The 20,460-nt window shown below is 42.8% G+C and overlaps 1 protein-coding gene across 4 annotated transcripts in view; it reads right to left on the minus strand.

Annotated features, from left to right (window-relative positions):
- The window catches only part of ADPGK (ADP dependent glucokinase), a 30,402-nt gene extending 11,246 nt beyond the window's left edge, over nucleotides 1-19,156 (minus strand). The window contains exons 1-3 of one of the 4 annotated variants that reach the window (XM_057723247.1): nucleotides 19,059-19,156; nucleotides 8,690-8,915; nucleotides 4,249-4,311 (exon numbers count right to left, since the gene is read on the minus strand). In XM_057723247.1, coding sequence (XP_057579230.1) covers nucleotides 4,249-4,311; nucleotides 8,690-8,782 — 156 coding nt within the window. In that variant the 5' untranslated portion in view covers nucleotides 8,783-8,915; nucleotides 19,059-19,156. Of the gene's footprint in view, nucleotides 1-4,248; nucleotides 4,312-8,689; nucleotides 8,916-11,469; nucleotides 11,698-18,873 lie in introns of those variants that run through there. The other 3 variants (XM_057723243.1, XM_057723245.1, XM_057723246.1) reach the window with 3 other exon arrangements.
- Nucleotides 19,157-20,460: the final 1,304 nt, after the last annotated feature.

A 20,460-nucleotide genomic window follows, 5' to 3' on the forward strand; every position in this document is an offset into this window, starting at 1 on the left:
AAATGGATGACTAATAAGAGAAAAATATCACACTGTACACTTTAAATATATGCAGTTTGTTGTTATGTCAATTATATCTCAATAAAACTCTTTTTAAAAGGAAAACAAAAAGAATGCCAGGAATGGTAACTTTGGATAAGTATATCAGATCTTTTTCTTATTATCTAAATGACTTTAAAAGATAATTAACTGAAGAAAAATATTAACAGCATAGTGTGAGATTTACAGCCTATCTAGAAGTAAAGTATATGGCAATAACAGTATAAAGACTAGAGGGGAAAAATGGAAGTATGCTATTGTAAAGTTCTTACATTCTATCTGGTGGTTTAATAATATCACTTGAAAGCAGACTGTGATAAGCTAAAAATGTACATTATAAATCCTAAAGCAACCACTAAAGAAAACAAGTAGCAAGGTGTCAGACTTAAACCTAATCTGATATGGCAACAATCACATTAAATGTGAATGGTCTAAACACCCCAATTAAAAGACAGGAAATGTCAAAGTGTATTAAAAAGCAAGCCCTAACTATATGCTGCCTACAAGAAACACATTTTAAATATAAAGATACAGATAGGTTAAAAGCAGAAGGATGGAAAAAGATATATCACGATAACACTATTCAATGCTGGAATGGCTATTTTAATCAAAATAGATTACAAAGCAAAGAATATTACGAAATTATTTCCTTTATCCCTGGTAATGATAAAAGGATCAAGTCATGGAGGGGATGTAACAATTCTAAAGAGTTATGCATGTAATAACAGAGCTTAAAAATACATGAAACAAAAAGTTATAGAACTGCAAGGGAAACAGACAAGTCCATAATTATAGCTGAAGATGTCAATACCCCTCTCTCAACAGTATTCGATAAATCAAGTAGACTGAAAATCAGTAAGAATATGGATGACCTGAACAACATTATCAACCAACTTGGCCTAACTGACATTTATATACAGAACACTCAACCCCAAAACAGAAAAATTATACGTACTTTTCAAGTGTTCGTTGCACTTCACCAAGATAGACTATATTCTAGGTCATAAAAAAGTCTCAATAAATTTAATAGGAATCAGAGAAGCATATTCTCTGATCACAACAGAATTAAAACAGAAATCAGTAACACAAAGATATTTGGAAACCTTCCCAATATTTAGAAACTAACACGCTTCTAAATAGTCCATAGATGGGCAATTAAATACTTCATCTCAAAAAATCAAAGGGAGATCAGAAAGCATTTGAACTGAATGAATAAAACTGAATAAAAACATAAGTATCAAAATCTGTGAGATACAGTGAAAATAGTACTCAAGGGGAAGTTTACAGCACTAAACACCCTATATCAGAAAACAAAGAAAGGTCTCAAATCTGTGACCTCAGCTACTACTGTAAGGAACTAGAAAAAGAAAGTTAAATTCAAAGCAAACAGAAACCAATGAAATAGAAAAGAGAAAAATACAGGGAAAAAAATTCAGTGAAACAAAGCTCATTATTTATTGAAAAGATCAGTAAAATTGATAAACCTATAGCCAAACTTAAGGAAAAGAAAAAAAGAAAAAGGCATAAATTACCAGTAACAGGAAAGAGAGAGAACATCACTACAGATTCTATAGACCTTAAAAGGATAAGGGAACATTATGATCAACTTTATGCCAATAAATTCAACAACTTAGATGAAATGGACAAATTTCTTGAAAGATAAAACTACCAAAGCCCATTCAAGAAATAGAAAATCAGAATTTCTCTTTATTAAATCAAAATAAACCTTCAAGCCTAGAGGGCTTCATTGGTGAACTCTACAAACGTAAGGAGGATGTGATACCAATTCTACACAAACTATAAGGTCAGTATTACTCTGATACTAAAACCAGACACACACACAGGAAAAGAAAGATACAGACCAATATCTCTGAGGGAAATTGATGTAAAAATTTTAAACAAAATTTTAGCAAATTGAATCCAACGATATAAAAAAAGGTAATACATCAGAAGCAAGTGAGGTTTATTCTGGGGATACATGGTTGGTTTAACATTTGAAAATCAATGTAATAACCACATACCAAAGTAAAAAACAAAACCACACAATCGTCTCAACAGACACAAAAGCAGCATTTGACAAGATCCAACATCTACTAATTCTTGGCTAAATTCCAAAATGTATTTCTTAACGACACTGCTCTCTTCTGCAATCTGGCTTCTATTTCACCATTCCACTAAATTTGCCTTTACTATACTCAACAGGGTCTATTTCTGAGACAACACAGCTTGACTGTAAAGAGCATGGACTGTGGAGCTAGACTACTTGGGTTCAAATCCCAGCTCTACTCCTTACTAGGTATGTGACCTTGAACAGTTTTAACTTCTCCATGCCTCGTTTTCCCTATCTACAAAATGGGGAGAATAACAGACTTCCCTTATAGGGCACTGTCAGGCTCAAATGAGTTAATATAATGTAAAGCACTTAAGACAGTGCCTGGCATACAGTAAGAACTATGAAAGTCTTAAAAGTTATTATTGCCTTTGGAAAATACCTTGTCTTTAATTTGCGGTTATTCTCAGATGATCACTTGGTCCATGTAGAAAAGCATTTCAGCACGTTAAACTGAATCTCTCTGAGAGAGCAGTACAGGGTGATGAGGTCATGGCAGAACCTACTGTTTGAATCCTGGCTCCATCATTTCCTAGTTGAGGTGACCCTGAACACATTACGTAATCTCTCTAGCCTCATATCTTTAAAAGGGTGATAATACCTTACTTTGTCAGATTGCTGAGCAGAATGAGTAATAGAAATCCCTTTTCTTTCCTCAGTCTTTTACCAAGGCCACTTAAAAAAAAAAACAACAAAAACCAGAATGCTTTCAAATTGGACTGGTCTCAGGCCCAGTTTCTCCAGAGACCAACAGCAAATACTGGTCCCAGAGGAGGGCAATATTGAAAGGTCAATCTAACCCAGGACTTCCAGGGCCAGAATTACTTCTCAGGGTCAAGAGGGTGTGGCCTTTCAGGAACATATGAATGCCTAGGATTCTGATGGGAAGGGCCTGGGTTCTCTCTAATGAGCTTATGATTGATCTTTTCTTCTCTTCCATCCATTAACTGGTAATACTTCCAAAGGTCAGCCCTGGAATTTCTAATATTCTCTGTTTGGAAGTTAATTACTATCTATAAAGATAATAACTGTTAATTTCTCACTCTAATATTTTATGAAAACTATAATTCTTATGAAAATGTGAACATTCACACTTTAACATGCTCTCCACATCTAAGCACAGCCATCTCTTGGTGTACAGTGTGGCTCCATATGAATTTTTTCCCCTCAAACTGTTGATGATTTATCTGTATTTCTGGGTCCATCTCTGGGTTTCTGATTCTGTGCCCCTGAGAACTGTTTATGGTTCCCTCTCTATTGTCAGTAGCCACATCTATTCTGCACTTCTCAAATTTAACTACTTAAGAATCACCTTTGTTAAATTAAACCCATCTTCTTCATCCCCGCGTATGGTCTAGCACCAAGTGATTCCACTTTAGTAGGCTTTGGATAGAATGTTTCTCCTCTTCTGGCCATGCCATCCAAACCTCAATCATTCTACAGCAAGACAACAGCAATAACCTCCTTGCTGTCTTTCCTCCTCAGACCTATTCCACTTGTAGCAAAAGAACTTCTCACCCAGATGTGATTTTGAACATGGCAGTAATTTTTAATTCTACTTAAACCAAGTGGTTTAACACTTGAAGCCGCGTCCCTATCGACCCCCATCTATTGGCCTTCATTCTTCAACACTGATCCAGGCTCACAGAACAGCCAACTAAGTTTTCTCTCATCACTGCACAATCCCCAGCCTCAGGCACTGACTCCAGAGCCCAAGAACTCTTAACCGTTACATAATAAGGTGTTCAAGAACGTGGACCACACGGTCCTAGGTTAGAACTGTTCGAATTCTTATTAGCCATGAATCTCTCTATACCTCAAGCTTCATGTGGAAAGCAAGACAAAACAGTACCAACAACAGTACCAACTAGCCTTATAGGTTGCTGCAGGGATTAAACCAGGTAATCTACGTCAAGCACTAGAGACAGTGTTGTACACACGGTAAGCACTTGGAAAGCATTAGCTACCATTCTTCTCCTTCCACTACTATACTCCTAACAAGAGCCCCAGGGTAGGCTCAGGTAGATACTCATTCTTGCCCCTAAAATTACTGAAACACTAATGAAGGACATAGGTTTTAAGCTGGGAATTTGACTTACCTTTAAATCTGAGTTGGCTGCAAATTTCTGTCCAATTAAGGCTGCATTTCCTCCTACATAGTGCTGTAAGACAGTTCAAGGTTATTAGATAGTATTTTAGTTGGGTAATTATGTTACCCAAGCTTAATGTTTTGATTTATTGAATTAATTTACAGTCCATTTTTTTCCAAAAAATGTTTGAGGTAACTTTACAAGTACACACAGATGAGGTTAATAAAAACATTAACCCCACAGGTTAGTAGACAATGAGTTATAAGGAATCGTGAAAAAACAAATTGCTACCGTTGGAAATTAGTGTAGTTGCCTTAACTGTAGATCAAATTTGGCCTTGAGCTTCCAGGCAGCCAGAACAGATAAAGGAAACAAAAGGAAACATGACAAGCACGGATAGACCTTATGTGCTGCACTGTAATCCTTCTAAAATGAGTATATGACTATTTCAGTCTCTTCCTGAAAATCACTTTAGTTCATTCATACTACAATGAACTAAAATCCAACTCAATTTTTTTTTTTTGGCTGCTTTTAGGTCTTCGTTGCTGAGCGTGGACTTTCTTTAGTTGCGGCGAGTGGGGGCCACTCTTCGTTGTAGTGCACAGGCTTCTCAGTGCAGTGGCTTCTCTTGTTGTGGAGCACAGGTTCAGGCACCCAGGCTTCAGCGTAGTGCACAGGCTTCTCAGTGCAGTGGCTTCTCTTGTTGTGGAGCACAGGTTCAGGCACCCAGGCTTCAGCAGTTTCAGCATGCAGGCTCAAAGTTGTGGCATTTGGGCCCTAGAGCACGTGCACTCAGTAGTTGTGGCACTTGGGCTCCAGGGCACGCGGACTCAGTAGTTATGGCTCATGGGGTCTAGAGCGCAGGCTCAGTAGTTGTGGTGCATGGGCTTAGTTGCTCCACAGCATGTGGGATCTTCCCAGACCAGGGCTTGAACCTAGGTCCCCTGAATTGGCAGGCAGATTCTTAACCACTGCACCACCAAGTAAGTCCTCAATTCTTAATTTTTTAATCAAGGTATAGTTGATATATAATGTTACATAAATTACAAGTGTACAATATGATTCACAATTTTTGAAAGCTATACCCCATTTATAGTTATTATAAAATGTTTCCTATATCCCCCACATGTACAATATACCTTTGTAGCTTATTTTATACTTAACAGTTTTACCTCTTAATCTCCTACCCATATATTGCCCCCCTGCTTCCCTCTCTCTACTGGTAACCACTAGTTTGTTCTCTTTATCTGTGAGTCTCTTTTTTGTTATATTTACTAGTTTATTGTATTTTTTAGATTCCACATATAAGTGATATCATACAGCATTTGTCTTTCTCTGACTTATTTCACTTAGCATAATACCCTCCAAGTCCATTCATGTTGCTGCAAATGGCAAAATTTCTTTTTTATGGCTGAGTAATATTCCATCTCACACACACACACACACACACACACACACACACACACTCTCTCTCTCTCTCTCTCTCTCTCACTACATCTTCTTTATCTGTTTATCTACTGATGGACGCTAAGGTTGCTTCCCTCTCTTGGCAACTGTAAATAATGCTGCTATGAACACTGGGGTGCATGCATCTTTCTGAATAAAGTCCAACTCTTAAGTGAGGCACACGGGCCTTTATTTGTCCCCTGCTCTCCTTTCTACTTTCAGCTCCTTTCCTCCCTTCCGCCCGTGCCTGCGGCTCTCTGTCTGCCCTCCTGTCTCTGTGCCTTTGGCACATGCTGCTTTCTTTGACTAGGATGCCTGCCCCCGTCATTCATCAGTAAGTCCCTGATCCCTTTCCAAGTATCGGCTGCAGCATCACCTCTTCTGCAATGTCTCTGTCACCCTTTTCCCAGGGCCACCTCTGCCTCCACAACCCCACTTCCAGACAGGATTACAGATCCCTTGCTACTCGCCACCCCTATACTCAGAACTAACCTCCACTACAGCCCTTGTCCACCTGAGCTAGTGTCATCTGGGGACATGTCTAGCTCCTTCAGGACAGGGACTGTCTTCTTACAATAAGTGCTCAGTAAATGTCTGTTGCTAGATTTTGAGAAAGGAAGAAACACACTGATGCGTCAGGAAATATTAAGAGCTTAAGGGGAGTAAATTCTAAAGGTAATGGGCTCTAACACAGGACTATGTTTTCTCCTAAGTACCACCTCTCTCAGCTGAGGACCTAGAGCAGAAGAGCAGATAGTTCAAGGCCAGTATTCCATTGTGCTAAGGATGGATTCACGTGCCTTGGAAACCTGACAAGCAGGAAATAAGGCTGATGCTCTATTATGAAAACTGAGAAACCTCATCCACAGCCTTGCCTGGGAGGAGTGCTACCACCTCACATTCCTAGTCCCCAGCCCCATGCAGAGGCACAGAATAAATAACTCAGTTCTAGATGCTAGACATCACTTTCAGCTCAACCAAGGTTTGTGTTGACCCATCACTGGATTTATGTGGGACAGTAATGGCTTTCTACAGATAAATTTAAAACTTTCTGTGACAGGCTGAAATTTGGCCTTTTAACATGTTAACTTTAATTTTTCATTTACTATGATGGCTAGAAGAATTTACTAAAAATCTTGGGGGAAACATTAAGATTCTATGAAGTGGATTTTAGAGTTTTTATATAATATTATTAACTGCTGTTTATCAATCAATCTGCCTTATAGTTTAAGGGAGTTTGACAAGGCACCAAATGAAGTGTCACACTAGTGGAAGATAAATAACACGTTTTAGGTTTTACAATGTTAAGAAATAATTTAGATGATGTAAAAGCTAGATAAAATTTCTGTAGAAAAAAAGTTTGCATTATGAAACAAAAGACAGAAGAGACTAGAATAGAAGGCAAATTGGTGTTTTAAATACTACAATTTTAAAGACTTTTAAGCAGTAGACTTGCCATCTTGTGAGAACTATCAAGATTCTTTCATAAAAGATCAGAATCTCTGGAGCTCCTTGGTGGTCTAGTGGTTAGGATTCAGTTGGGGGAACTGACATCCTGCAAGCCGTGCTGCGTGACCACAAAGGAAATTATAAAAAAAAAAAAGAAAAAAAAAAAAGTCAGAATCTCATTACCAAACTCAGCTGTCGAAATGAACTGTAACTGAAGTTTTAACAGCTTGCTGTCTCCTTTAGAAATTCAGCTGGGTCATGCCCGTGCCCATTTCTAATGTTCAAATGGGCGGCTTCAAGGGGAAAAAAAAGTTTAAAATCTTAATAGTTATCAAAATAAGTGGTCATAAAGAATGGTCTATGAAAGCTACCAATTAAAAAAGTCATTAAGAGCTCCCCCCAGTAAGAAGTACACCGAGACTGGGGTGACGGGCCAAAGGAAGATTTTAGGTAAGAAGAATTGGGGATGCGATGCGGTGGGGTGGAGAGATGCTTAAACAAGCAACCAAAACTTGACCTTAAGAGGTGTGAGGGCAGGTGTAACAGCAGGTGTGAGAGCCTTGAGGCAGGTCTGGACCATGTAGGCCCAGGGCTTTGTTCATGACCACCAGGTGGGCCTGGGGACCGCTAAGTTCTCTCTCTGACATGCTCTGCCCTGTAGACCAATGGTTCTCAGAACAAGGTGTTCAGAACAACAGCATCAACATAACCAGGAAACTTGCTGGAATGGTAAATTCTTGGGTCCACCCCGCATGTACTGAATCGGAACTCTGGAAGTGTGGTTCAGTAATCTGTTTCAATATCCCTTCAAGAGATTCTGATGCACACTCAGGTTGGAGAGCCACCAAACTAGACCAGCGGTTCTCAACCAAGGTGATTTTGCATCCATCCCTCCTCTCCCTAACCCTGGAAACATTCTACCATGTCGGGAGACATTTGTAACTGTCACAATTGGGGAAGAGCAGGAGTGAGACTGTCACCTACTGGGTAGAGGCCAGAGATGCTGCTAAACATCTTACAATGTGCAGGACAATCCCCACAACAAAGAATTATCTAGCCGCCAATTTCAATAGTGCTGAGGATGAGAAAACTTGCTCTGGACCAGCAGAGCAGAGGTGAGGATCCAGATGCCCCGTTCCCATGCAAAGGCTAGAACTATTTCTCTGTGGGTTTGGCTTTGTTCTGCTTAGGAAGGACTCAGCCATATTAAGATTACTACAAGTTATCAGCTAAGCAATATGCAAACAAGTTTGGAGTAGATATCCTACCTTAAACTTGGGTAACACACAAAAAAGAGCAATTTAATGGATAACCCAGAACCAAAATTTTAGTAAATATGCTTCATAAATGTTGGCTGAATTGAACTGACTAGAAACAGCAGAGTTAAAGGAAGGTCAGATATACAGTTTTCCAAAACGAGAAACACATTACAGAACTGGATTCCCAACAATCACCCTCTTGGGGCAAACTGGAGAAAAAAGTTGGTTGATTGCTTTTGGAGACCATACAAAGTGTCTTTTCTCACCCTACCTTAATTTACCACTGTTAAACAGACCTGGGCTCCTGGGAACTCTGATGCAATCTGGGCAATGTCATAGAAAGCTTCCTCATCACTGAAGAAGCGTTCAGCAGCTGCTCCCTTTCCCATGAAGTGAACGAAGGCTTCTTCTAGTTCATCCCTCGAATGCAGCTCGGTGTGATCTTTCCCATTCCCAGGATCCAGGCCAAGTGCCTGCAAGAGCTTCACCCCTGACAGCACCACATCCACACATGCATTGACTCTGGAAGGAAGGAAGGAAGGAAGAGACAGTGTGAAAGAAGTACTGGGGCAACTACTTTGTATTTAACAACAGGGAAATGTTTCAGAGGCCTGTATTCAAACAGAAAAACAGATGAAGTGGATCTGAAACCTGAACTGCAAAGCAAATAGCATATGGCAGAAGGAGGATTACTTTATCTAGATGTATGTCTTAGGATCAGAACACAGGATTCTTGGCAATAGTTTGGCAAACTTTTACACTAGTTACAAAGAGAGAAGACAGGTGCTCAGCATTTTAGAACAAAGTACCATGATAACACAAATTTAGCATTTCTGAGAAAATGGTGGCAGAGCCAAACTGTCTGGATTCACCCTTGGGCAAGTCACTTTAATTTCTCTTTGTCTTGGTTTCCTCATCTATAAAATGGTATAACACAAGTATTTAACTCATAGAGCTGCTGTGAAGATTATATAAGTTAATACATGCTTAGGAGTACATGCTTGTACATAATACATGCTTGCTGCAGAGTAAGCAAAATAAAAGTTTTGGTCAAATGCCACCTTCCCTCAAAAGACACATTAGGATGGTAGTAAAATACACTAAATACATAAATGTCTAAATACTCCCAGATGAAACTCTTAGAGCTGAGTGGTGCCTTAAAGACTTAGGTGCACCTGAACCTATAACAACTCATCACTTGGCAGGTGTTCACTGGACCGATCCATGAACTTTAAAGGCTGTAAGAAGCCAGTGCAGCATCACTTGGTTGGTGCTACAGAAATTATAAAGCACACGTAAGGCTGTCTGGCACAGCCCCTCCTATGTGTGCATGGAAAAGTTCTGCCTTACATGTTCAGTGTTTCTTTGCTAAAAGTCATTCCTTAAAAGAGAAGTTCCAAATACTTTGGGTAGTTAGATGTGGTCTTCTGCGCCCTCCCCCCTGGGCACCTTTATTCCTGCCTCTGCCATCCCTGCCCACTGGGCTGGATGACCAACTGAAACAGCTTCTGGTGACAAGGGTGGCTGTGCTTCCAGGTTAATTCTGAGTAGCTCTGAAATCAGAAGGTAAACTCATCAATGAAGAAGGCCCAATGGATTGGATTTTCGTGTATAATATCAATATATAATATATTATATAACTACAATGTTTCCCTTCTAGTCTCCTTTAAAAATCTCTTGATCACCAAATTACTAATGGTGGCCAACTCTAAGATGAGGAACGAGAGTGTGGTGAGGGAGAGGAATTTTATTTTTCATCGGATATATTTCTAATTTTTAGAAGCATGTATTACTTTTAGAACTTAGCAAACAATTTTTAAAAGGTTCTCATGTGAGCTACATATTTACATCATTTAAGGAAGGTTTACAAGGGCAAGGAAGAGACACATCCCTCGAGACACAAAACTGATTACACCCTCATCATAAAGATTCTTTTATTAGTTCTTCCCCTATGAATCCCAAGTTTTGGGAAAGGTTTTCGCCTACCACACAGAACTTAAATACTCAAGTCTTCTTATTCTTTAAAAGTCTTATTCTTTTATAATATAAAATTATATATTGAACATATATAATTACTCTGGTCAACTGGAAAAGCATACTCTAAGAGTGAGTATACCTTTCAGCACATAAAGCACACTGACATACACGTGCCAGGTTCTTAATGGTATGTTTAAAACATATTCCTTTTACACCGTACATGACGATGGGGCAACATACCTTGTAAACTGGTCTCAATCCCACCTCACACAGAGTGTCCTTTATTTCTACTGGATGCAACATTAGATGTCTGAAGGGTAGAACTGTAACAGGCATACACACACCCCTGGCTCTCAGACTCCAAAAGGCTCCTGAGGTTCAGATAGTGAGAGTTTGGATAGTGTGGGGCACTATTTCCACCAAGCAGCCCTACCTAGAAAATGTATCCCAACAGATTTGGGTCCTGAGTCTGGACAACAAAAGTTCAGATACTGAGAGATATGCCCATTTTTGGAAATAACGACTTGAAAACTGACTTCAACAAACACATCACCTCCATATCAGTTCTGCTGAGATCTTAAATAGAGTGATTCTTTAAAGATGAGAATGGAGAGAGGATCAAGATGGCAGAGTAGGAGGACGTGCACTCACTCCCTCTTGCAAGAGCACCAGAATTACAACTAACTGCTGAACAATCATCGACAGAAAGACACTGGAACTCACCAAAAAAGACACCCCACATCCAGAGACAAAGGAGAACCCTCAATGAGATGGTAGGAGGGGTGCAATCGCGTTAAAATCAAATCCCATAAATGCTGGGTGGGTGACTCACAAACTGGAGAACAGTTATACCGCAGAAGTCCACTCACTAAAGTGAGGGTTCTGAGCCCCACATCAGGCTTCCCAACCTGGGAGTCCAGCAACGGGAGGAGGAATCCCCAGGGAATCAGACTCTGAAAGCCAGCAGGATTTGATTGCAGGACCTCCACAGGACTGGGGAAAACAGAGACTCCACTCTTGGAGGGCACACAAAAAAGTGTGCTCACCAGGACCCAGGGGGAAGGAGCAGTGACCCCATAGGAGACTGAACCAGACCTACCTGCTGGTGTTGGGAGGGTTGCCTGCAGAGGTGGAGGGCAGCTGTGGCTCACCGAGGAAACAGGGACACTGGCAGCAGGGGTTCTGGGAAGTGCTCATTGGCGTAAACCCTCCCAGAGTCCACCATTAGCCCCACCAAAGGGCCTGTAAGCTCCAGTGCTAAGGAGCCTCAGGCCAAACGACCACCAGGGTGGGAACACAGCCACACCATTGACAGACAAGCAGATTAAAGTCTTACTGAGCTCCACCCACCCAGCCCTACCCAAAATCAGTCCCTCCCATCAGGAAGCACACAGGAGCCTCCTAGACAGCTTCCTCCACAAGAGGACAGACAGCAGTATCAAGCAGTTTCAGCAGTATTCGTCTTGTGGAACTGAAAATCACAGCCACAGAAAGACAGAGAAAATGAAAAGGCAAAAGATTTTGTACCAGATGAAGGGACAAGCTAAAACCCCAGAAAAACACCTAAATGAAGAGGAGATAGGCACCCTTACAGAAAAAGAATTCAGAATAATGATGGTGAAGATGACCCAAGACTTTGAAAAAATACTGGATGCAAAGATTGAAAAGTATACCAAAGACCTAGAAGAATTAGTCAAAGAGCAAACAAACAGAGATATGCAACACAATAACTGAAATGAAAAATACACTAGAAGAAACCAATAGCAGATTAACTGAGGCAGAAGGGCGAATAAGTGACCTGGAAGACAGAATGGTGATAATCACTGATGCAGAAAAGAATAAAGAAAAAAGAATGAAAAGAACTGAAGACAGCCTAAGAGACCTCTGGGACAATGTTAAATGCACCAGCATTCGCATTATAGGGGTCCCAGAAGGAGAAGAGAGAGAGAAAGGACCCAAGAAAATACTGGAAGAGATTATAGCTGAAAACTTCCCTAACATGGGAAAGGAGATAGCCACCTAAGCCCAGGAAGCGCAGAGAGTCCCAGGCAGGAGAGACCCAAGGAGAAACATGCCAAGACATACAGTAGCCAAACTGACAAAAATTAAAGACAGAGAAAAGTTATTAAAAGCAACAAGGGGAAAACCACAAATAACATACAAGGGAACTCCCATAAGGGTAACAGCTGATTTCTCAGCAGAAACTCTGCAAGCCAGAAGGGAGTGGCATGATATATTTCAAGTGATGAAAGGGAAGAACCTACAACCAAGAATACTCTACCCAGCAAGGATCTCATTCAGATTCGAGGAGAAATCAAGAGCTTTACAGACAAGCAACAGCTAAGAGAATTCCGCACCACCAAACCAGCCCTACAACAAATGCTAAAGGAACTTCTCTAAGCAGGAAACATAAGAGAAGAAAAGGACCTATAAAAACAAAAACAAAACAATTAAGAAAATGGTAATAGGAACATACATATCGATAATTACCTTGAATGTAAATGGACTAAATGCACCAACCAAAAGACAAAGACTTATATATGCTGTCTCCAAGAGACCCACTTCAGACCTAGGGAGACATACAGACAGAAAGTGAGGGGATGGAAAAAGATATTCCATGCAAATGGAAATCAAAAGAAAGCTGGAGTAGCGATACTCATATCAGATAAAATAGACTTTAAAATAAAAAATGTTACAAGAGACAAGAAAGGACACTACATAAAGATCAAGGGGTCAATCCAAGAAGAGATAACAATTATAAATATATATGCACCCAATACAGGAGCACCTCAATACATAAGGCAAATGCTAACAACTATGAAAGAGGAAATCGACAGTAACACAACAATAGTGGGGGACTTTAACACCTCACTTACACCAATGGACAGATCATCCAGACAGAAAATTAATAAGGAAACACAAGCTTTAAATGACACAATAAATGAGCTTGATTTAATAGATATCTACAGGATATTACATCCAAAAACAGCAGATTACATGTTCTTCTCAAGTGCACATGGAACACTCTCCAGGATAGATCACATTTTGGGTCATAAATCAAGCCTTGGTAAATTCAAGAAAATTGAAATCACTCCAGTGTTCACTGCAGCACATTTACAATCGCCAGGACATGGAAGCAACCTAAATGTCCATCAACAGATGAACGGATAAAAAAGATGTGGTAAATATATACAATGGAATATTACTCAGCTGTAAAAAGCAATGAAACTGGGACATTTGTAGAGACATGGATGGACCTAGAGACTGTCATACAGAGTGAAGTGAGTCAGAAAGAGAAAAACAAATATCGTATATTAACACATATATGCGGACTATAGAAAAATGGTACAAATCAATCAGTTTTCAAGGCAGAAATAGAGACAGATGTAGAGAACAAACTTATGGACATCAAGTGGGGAAAGCGGGGAGGGTTGGTGGGGAATGAATTGGGAGATTGGGATACCAAGTAGTACACTCTAAATATATGCTGTTTATTGTCTGTTAACTGTATCTCAATAAAAGTTCTTAAAAAAAAAAAAAAGCGTTGTCAGATAAACAGAAAAAAGGCCAAAAGGAAAAGTTATGAAATACTGAAATATTCAAGTGTGTCATTTCAAAACTTTAAAGGGACTTTGTATCCTCCAGTTTTAGAAAATGAAAACATTGATTTAAAGTGTACATTATTATCTGTTTGCCCTTTAAACATCTATACTGAGTTTTATAAAGAGATAATGACCTCAGTTATCTGCTGGAAAAAAAAAAAAAAGATGAGAATGGAGGAAGTTGCAGTTACAAAAACACAAAACTGAAAGGAACAACCTTCAGCACATTTTGCAGCACAAGACAAACTCCAAATGAACTAATTCTGAGTTAAAACAATGTAACTATCATAGGAACATCTTCCATCCTCCACCTAATCATGTCATGAATACTGAAGGAAAAAATCTTAGAGAGGAAAAAATTTACTTGGTAGCTTTTTAAAATAAAAAAAGTCATTGTACATTACTATGTGCCAGATACTAAACAAAGTACTTTTACGTATGCTTTCTAGTTATATTTTATAATACTTCAGCCAGAGCAAGAATCTTTCTCTGCACTTACTTCAATTTGACAGCAATCTAAAATGTAAACAAGCACATTACCTAAGGTGTTTTATTATCAGGGAAAATAAAAGGGGGGTGGGGTGGGGTGGAGTAAAAGAACCAGAAGAAAAAATTATGCTCATTTGACACTTGGGCAGAATTTCACAGCTCAGTAAGAAATGTATAAAAGATTACAATGTGAGTTTTGAGAAAACACAGACACAGATAAAGCAACTGGAAGATAAAGTGAAGCAACAGATGCTGAAAGCCTACACAAGCGGCTGTGCTTAGCAGAGAGGGCGCTGGAAGGCAGGGCTGCCAGGCATGTTATCAGAGACTAGGGGTGGGGTGGCAAGGAGGGACAGTTTCTTCTAGATCATAAATTCCTTAAAGACAAGGATGGTGGTTCTTATCACCTCCCTTCTGTTTCATCATCTAAAACGTTTAAGGTTCTTTCAAGCTTTCACACTATACCTGAGATATTATGAGAGCTAATGATAATCGCTGTAAGATACAGAACCATAGAGAGGAGAAATCCAAGAGGGCAGAAGCAGTGGTCCTTGGGGCACACCCTGGATGGTGCTCTGGACAGAGAAAGAAGGCAGAAATTTTCAGACAGACCACGCCAATTTGCAAAACGTTCTAAGACAGGGAAGTAGTCATCACTGCTCTCAGCTGAGAAGAGTGAGGCTGAGGGTTCACCAACATTCCAAAGGCCACGACTGGAGGGGCCTAAAGTCAAACCCAGATTCACCTGATACTGAAATCCACAGGGAGCATGCACAAGCAAAGATGTGGAGGACTGACCTTGTGTCTAGACACAACAGGAATGCTGATCCAGTCAGGAGAGACTGAACAGGGGAGAGGAGCAAGACAGGTTTCCAAGGTCAGGGTGAAGCCAGGTAAGGGGGAACAAATGCTAGGATGAGGGGTTCCTCGCTCACCCAGTGAGCCTTAGGACCAGGGACCCAATTCTGAAGCAGGGGAGGCGCACACGGTTTAGAAAGATGCTGCAGCCGGCTTGCCACTGACCATCTTCTTGAAACCTCTCCTATCCTTTATTTGTCTGGCCCCTCCCCTCCCCCTCCCCGGCTCCTTACGGGGCAGTGCCTCCCTGAATCCCACCCTTGCCATTTACCTCCCCTTCTCGTTCTCTTCCTGGGTGATGCTGTCCAGTCTCTGACCTCAAGCTAAGTGATGGCGTCTCCAAGGTCTGCAACCCTGCTCCTCAACATGCCCCTCAACTCCGGCCTCTCACTGTCAGCAGCTGAGGGCTCAGCTTCCTCTAAAATTCCACAGGAATGTACATTTCCCCTCCTAGGAAACCAAACTGATTACCTTCCACCACAAACTTGTTCCTTTTTCTTAATTTCTCTTCATGGCAACAATGTGGCACGAACCTGGAGCCAGGAATGGGTTTAAGCTGCACCTCTGGCATTTGACAGCTGTGTGATCTTGGGCAAATCAATATTTCCAAGCCCCAGTTTACGCTCTGTGAAAACTGGATGACAATATCTGTATCTGCCTACATAAGGCTGTTTGTTATAAGAATCTGTCATTTTTGACTGCCTCTATTTACTCTACCACATCCAACCTCTTATCAAATCTCACCTGTTTAGCACCACCGGCAAACAAGAAAAAGCTCTACAGCCTCTTAACTAGTGTCAGGGTCTCAAGACTTTCCTCTTTATGAGTCAGATTGTGTGTTTTGAGTGTGTGAAAGAGAGTGAATATATGTGTGTGTGTATTCTCCTGAGAGACACACTCCCCCCAAAATGAGATTCTGGTACAAGTACTGCGCCTACCTGCTCCCTGCACATTTCCACCTTTAGGCTAAAAATCTGTCTGTTACTCACAAAAATAATATGAAGCAGTCAAACAGGTTAGAACCACTGCTCAAATTTCACATTCCACCAGTTCACCTCTGCAAAGAACTTAGCATCGTTTACCTGCTTATAAACCTTTATGGCTTTTCCATCACCTACCGTGATACGAAAGGCTCCTTTCAGCGTCATCTCTTGACATCTCTCTACCATAAGGTGCTTGCCCTAAACACAGGGCCAACCTGCTATCCCCAAACAAGCCAAATACCTTTTCACATTTGGTTCTCTCTGCCCTGGTGGGCTCATTCCCCCACCTTTTTGTGGAGAAATTCTTTTTTTCTCCAGGGCCTGATCCATGCAAATCCCTGCAGAAGAATATTTTCCAAGATGGCCACAAGATGTTCCATCCCACATGCTCTTTTTAAAATCAGACGCTCACATGCCTCTCATCCAGGTGTTTTTCTACGTCCCCTCCCCTTAAAACCATTTGGACCTGAGACTATGGTGGAAGTGACACTAAGTGCTTCTAAGGTTAGGTCATAAAACACATGAATGCTTCTGCCTGGTCCTCTTGGGGAATTCCCTCCCCTAACCCAGTCACCCTGCTGTGAGAAAGCTAAACAGCTACATAGAGAAACCACCTGTAGATGTTCAGGTGAAACACCTGAGGCTGTGGCTGACAAGAACAATCAACCCTTGAGATGAGCCCAGTCCCAGCCATCACCCACCTGAAACTGCACGAAACCCCAAAGGAGAATTGCCTAGCCAAGCCCAATCAAGCCTCAGAATAATGAGAATAAAATGGCCATTGTTTTAAGCTACTAAGTTTGGGGGTTATTTGTGATGGAGCAATAGAAAATGGATTGCCACCTTCGCAGATCGAGCTTTTCCCGAAACCTCATCCTGGGAAGAATCAGTAATTCTTCTTTGGGACACAAGGCTACCTCATTTCTACCACTAGTTCAGCAAAGCACTTTCCATAACGGCTCTGGACAGCATTGTGTCCCCCCCCCCCCCCCACTCACATGGAAGCCCTAACCACAGATGTGACTGTATTTGGAGATAGGGGCTATTTAAAGAGGAAATTAAGGTTAAATGAGGCCATTATACAATAGGACCCGTGTTGGTTTAAGAAGAGGAAGAAACAGAAGTGCTCATGAAGAGAGGAAAGATCATTCCAGTACACAGCAAGAAGGCAGCCATCTGCAAGTATGAAAGAGAGGACTTGCTCTTGGACTAACAGAACTGTGAGAAAATAAATACCTGTTTTTAAGCCACCCAGTCTGTGGTATCCTGTTATGGTAGCCCGAGCAAACAAACACAATAATGAATATATTTATGTCCAACCAATGAGGCTGGGACCTTGCTTCATCCATCCCTGTATCCTCAGAACCTAGCACAGACCTGACACACACCATGTAATTGATGGATATTTGTTGAATGAATGCTCACAAAACCAGGGAGGGCTATTAAGAAGCTGATCAGGATGCAGGAGAAAGGGCCTGAACTTGAAAGCAGCCGTAAAAGAAGATACACCTGAAGAAACAATAAATGTGCTGATATAACAAAATACTAGCTAACATTAGGTGTCTGCTCTTTAAAGCAGACACTATACTAAATTACATGGATTATTTAATCTTCCAGATAACTCTGCTTTACCTTACCCTTTCTGGTCTCAATACTCACAGGAAATAGTAGAGTACTTGGCAGAAGACCTGCTTTTGTATGGCGCTTTTGAGGTGATGGCAAGACATTCAAAGTCGAACTGAGACAAGAACTAAAATTCGTGTGAGGGGAATAATTACTTACATGCGGGAAGGGAATACAAAGAAAGGAGGCACTGTGATTTGGGAGGACCCTTAAATATGCAATGTCACTGAAATCAGGGGAAGAAAAGAGTTTCAAGGAGAGGGGTGTGCTTAATGCGTGGAAGGCTGCAGAGAGTTGACAGCGAAGACTAAAAGAGGGAGTTGCATATGAAAATCAACAAGGCTCCGGTAAACTTTCAGAGAGAAGTTTCAGTAGAATGGTGGTCTCCAGACGACGGCATTGAGGAAGGACTATGGCATTATGGAAGGGGAAATAAGGCTTAAAGAAATAAACTCGGTAGATAAAGGCAGCGACCACTCCTTCATATAGTTCAGAAGCAAGAGGGTATCGCCAGTGATAAGACCAAGCACCGCTGACTGCAAAAGAACAGCCGCCAGAGAAGCACAGATTGGAATGAAAGAGGCTCGAACTTTAAGGGATCAGGCTGAGCGGGATTTGCAAGAGACTATTAGGCTGGTCCTATGGCGATGAGAGAAGGGGGCTGGTCCTACCGAGACGAGAAGGACGCAAGGGCCAGCCGAGAGGAAAAAGCAGCCTGGTGAGTCCCTGCAGCAGGGACGAACGGGGCTCATCCAAGACGTCCGACGCTTCTCGCCAAAGAGGCAGCGTGGACACCAGCGCCGAGGGGCCTCCCGGGGGCCTCTGGGAACCCTCTGCTCTACCTCCCAGCTCCCAAGCCGCCTGACCTTCGCCAAGGCGGCCCTCGGAGGCCCGGAGCGCCCGCACCTCCTGGAGAGGCCCAGGGAGGCAAACCCCGCAGGCACTCACCCCACGGCCACGCGGCGCCAACGCCGGGCCGGCCGCACGATGAGCGCGTCCCAGGCGGCAGCCAACCGACCCTCAGGGGAGCTGGGTCCTGGGGGCGCGGGCGCGGGCCCCAGCTGCAGCGAGCTCCACAGCGAGCGCAGCGCCGACCCCGGCAGCTGCGGCTCCAGCAGGAAAACGCAACCCACCGCTAGCGCCAGGAAGCCGGCGTACGCGGAGCCGCGCCACAGCGCCATGCAGACAGAGACGTGCGAGCTGCGAAAAGCAGCTCCTTTCCCGGCCCGCGCCTCTTCCGGGCTCAGCGCGCACCGACGTCGACACGAGCGCCACGTCACGCCGGCGCGCCACGATCCCCGGAGGGGCGGGCCGAGGGGCGGGCCGAGGGGGCGGGCCGAGGGGCGGGCCGATTGACTTGTGAGAGGAGCGGAGAGCCCTCTTGCTGAGTCCAAATCATGGCTCTTGGGGGCGCGCGCGATTTGGAGGCCCTGAGGGAGGTTGGACAAAAGCCGTCGTGGCTGTCCTGGAGCTGCGCCCCTTCCGGGAACTCCATCCGTACCCCAAAACAGAGGGGCAAGGATACGTTTGTTTTCCCAGTAAGATGAAACAGACGGATTTTGAGGAAGCGGGCAGACCTCATGTCAATCTTTGAGCCAGTCGGTGTCCCCATTTGAGCTGCGCCTGCAGTTACTCAGAGGGGCACAAATCACACTCCTTGTTTTCATCTGTCCCTCTGCCCGTCTGTTCATCCTCCATTGTTCACTAAGCTCATCCTCTTTCAGGCCCGGTTCTCGGCCCTCCCCGGAAGCATCAGATGGCAGCAGCGCCGCTGTGAGCGCTTGGGGCACGCGTGGCAGGGGGATTCTGTCCCTTTGGAGGGTGGCCGAGACCTGCAGATGCTCTGGGCCTTTGCCGAGACTGCGGAGAGCCCGCAGTGATCGTCCTTGCGGGGTGATCAGATTCAAATCTTAAAAGAACCCTTTTGGGGGCGCTGTTCCCCTTAACAATCTCAGAAAATGCACAAATGCACACAATCTTGTGTACAACATAGGAGGGGTTTGGACCTGGGCTAAGAAACCCTGGTTTCTCCTCCTCTCCCTTCCTAATATGACTTAAACCCAGCAGGCCCTGTCTTCACTGTGACTTTTCCGTGCCTGAGCCTAGATTGAGAGCCAGTGAAGCTAGGCTTGCTGCCAGCTTATTCTCAGCAGCCACCACGCCGGGCCTGGTCTTGTTCCTGGCCAGTTTCCATTTTTCCAGTTCTGCTGGCTCCTGACATTGGCTCTGTGTCCGATTTTCCACTCTGCCCCTGACCTTTGGACTTGGCAGTGGGTCTTTATTTCTCTAGCTTTGATCGTGAGCATTAGGCTTCATTTCCCCCAGCCCCATATCGCCAGCACTTCCCTATCCTGGCCCTCTATCCTTCCCCGGCCTACCCCACCCAGCCCACCGGACCATAGCATCCCTTTCAAAGATGTTCACACAGGAGGTGATGTGGGCTACCACAGAAAAGAAAGAAGCCAAGGAGCCAGTGAGATTTGTGTGAAGCTGTCTTCACTAGAGTTGCCTGTCCCGTCTCTCTCCTCAGGGAGA

The sequence above is a fragment of the Hippopotamus amphibius genome, chromosome 2 (assembly GCF_030028045.1).
Source record: "Hippopotamus amphibius kiboko isolate mHipAmp2 chromosome 2, mHipAmp2.hap2, whole genome shotgun sequence".
Taxonomy (NCBI): domain Eukaryota; kingdom Metazoa; phylum Chordata; class Mammalia; order Artiodactyla; family Hippopotamidae; genus Hippopotamus; species Hippopotamus amphibius.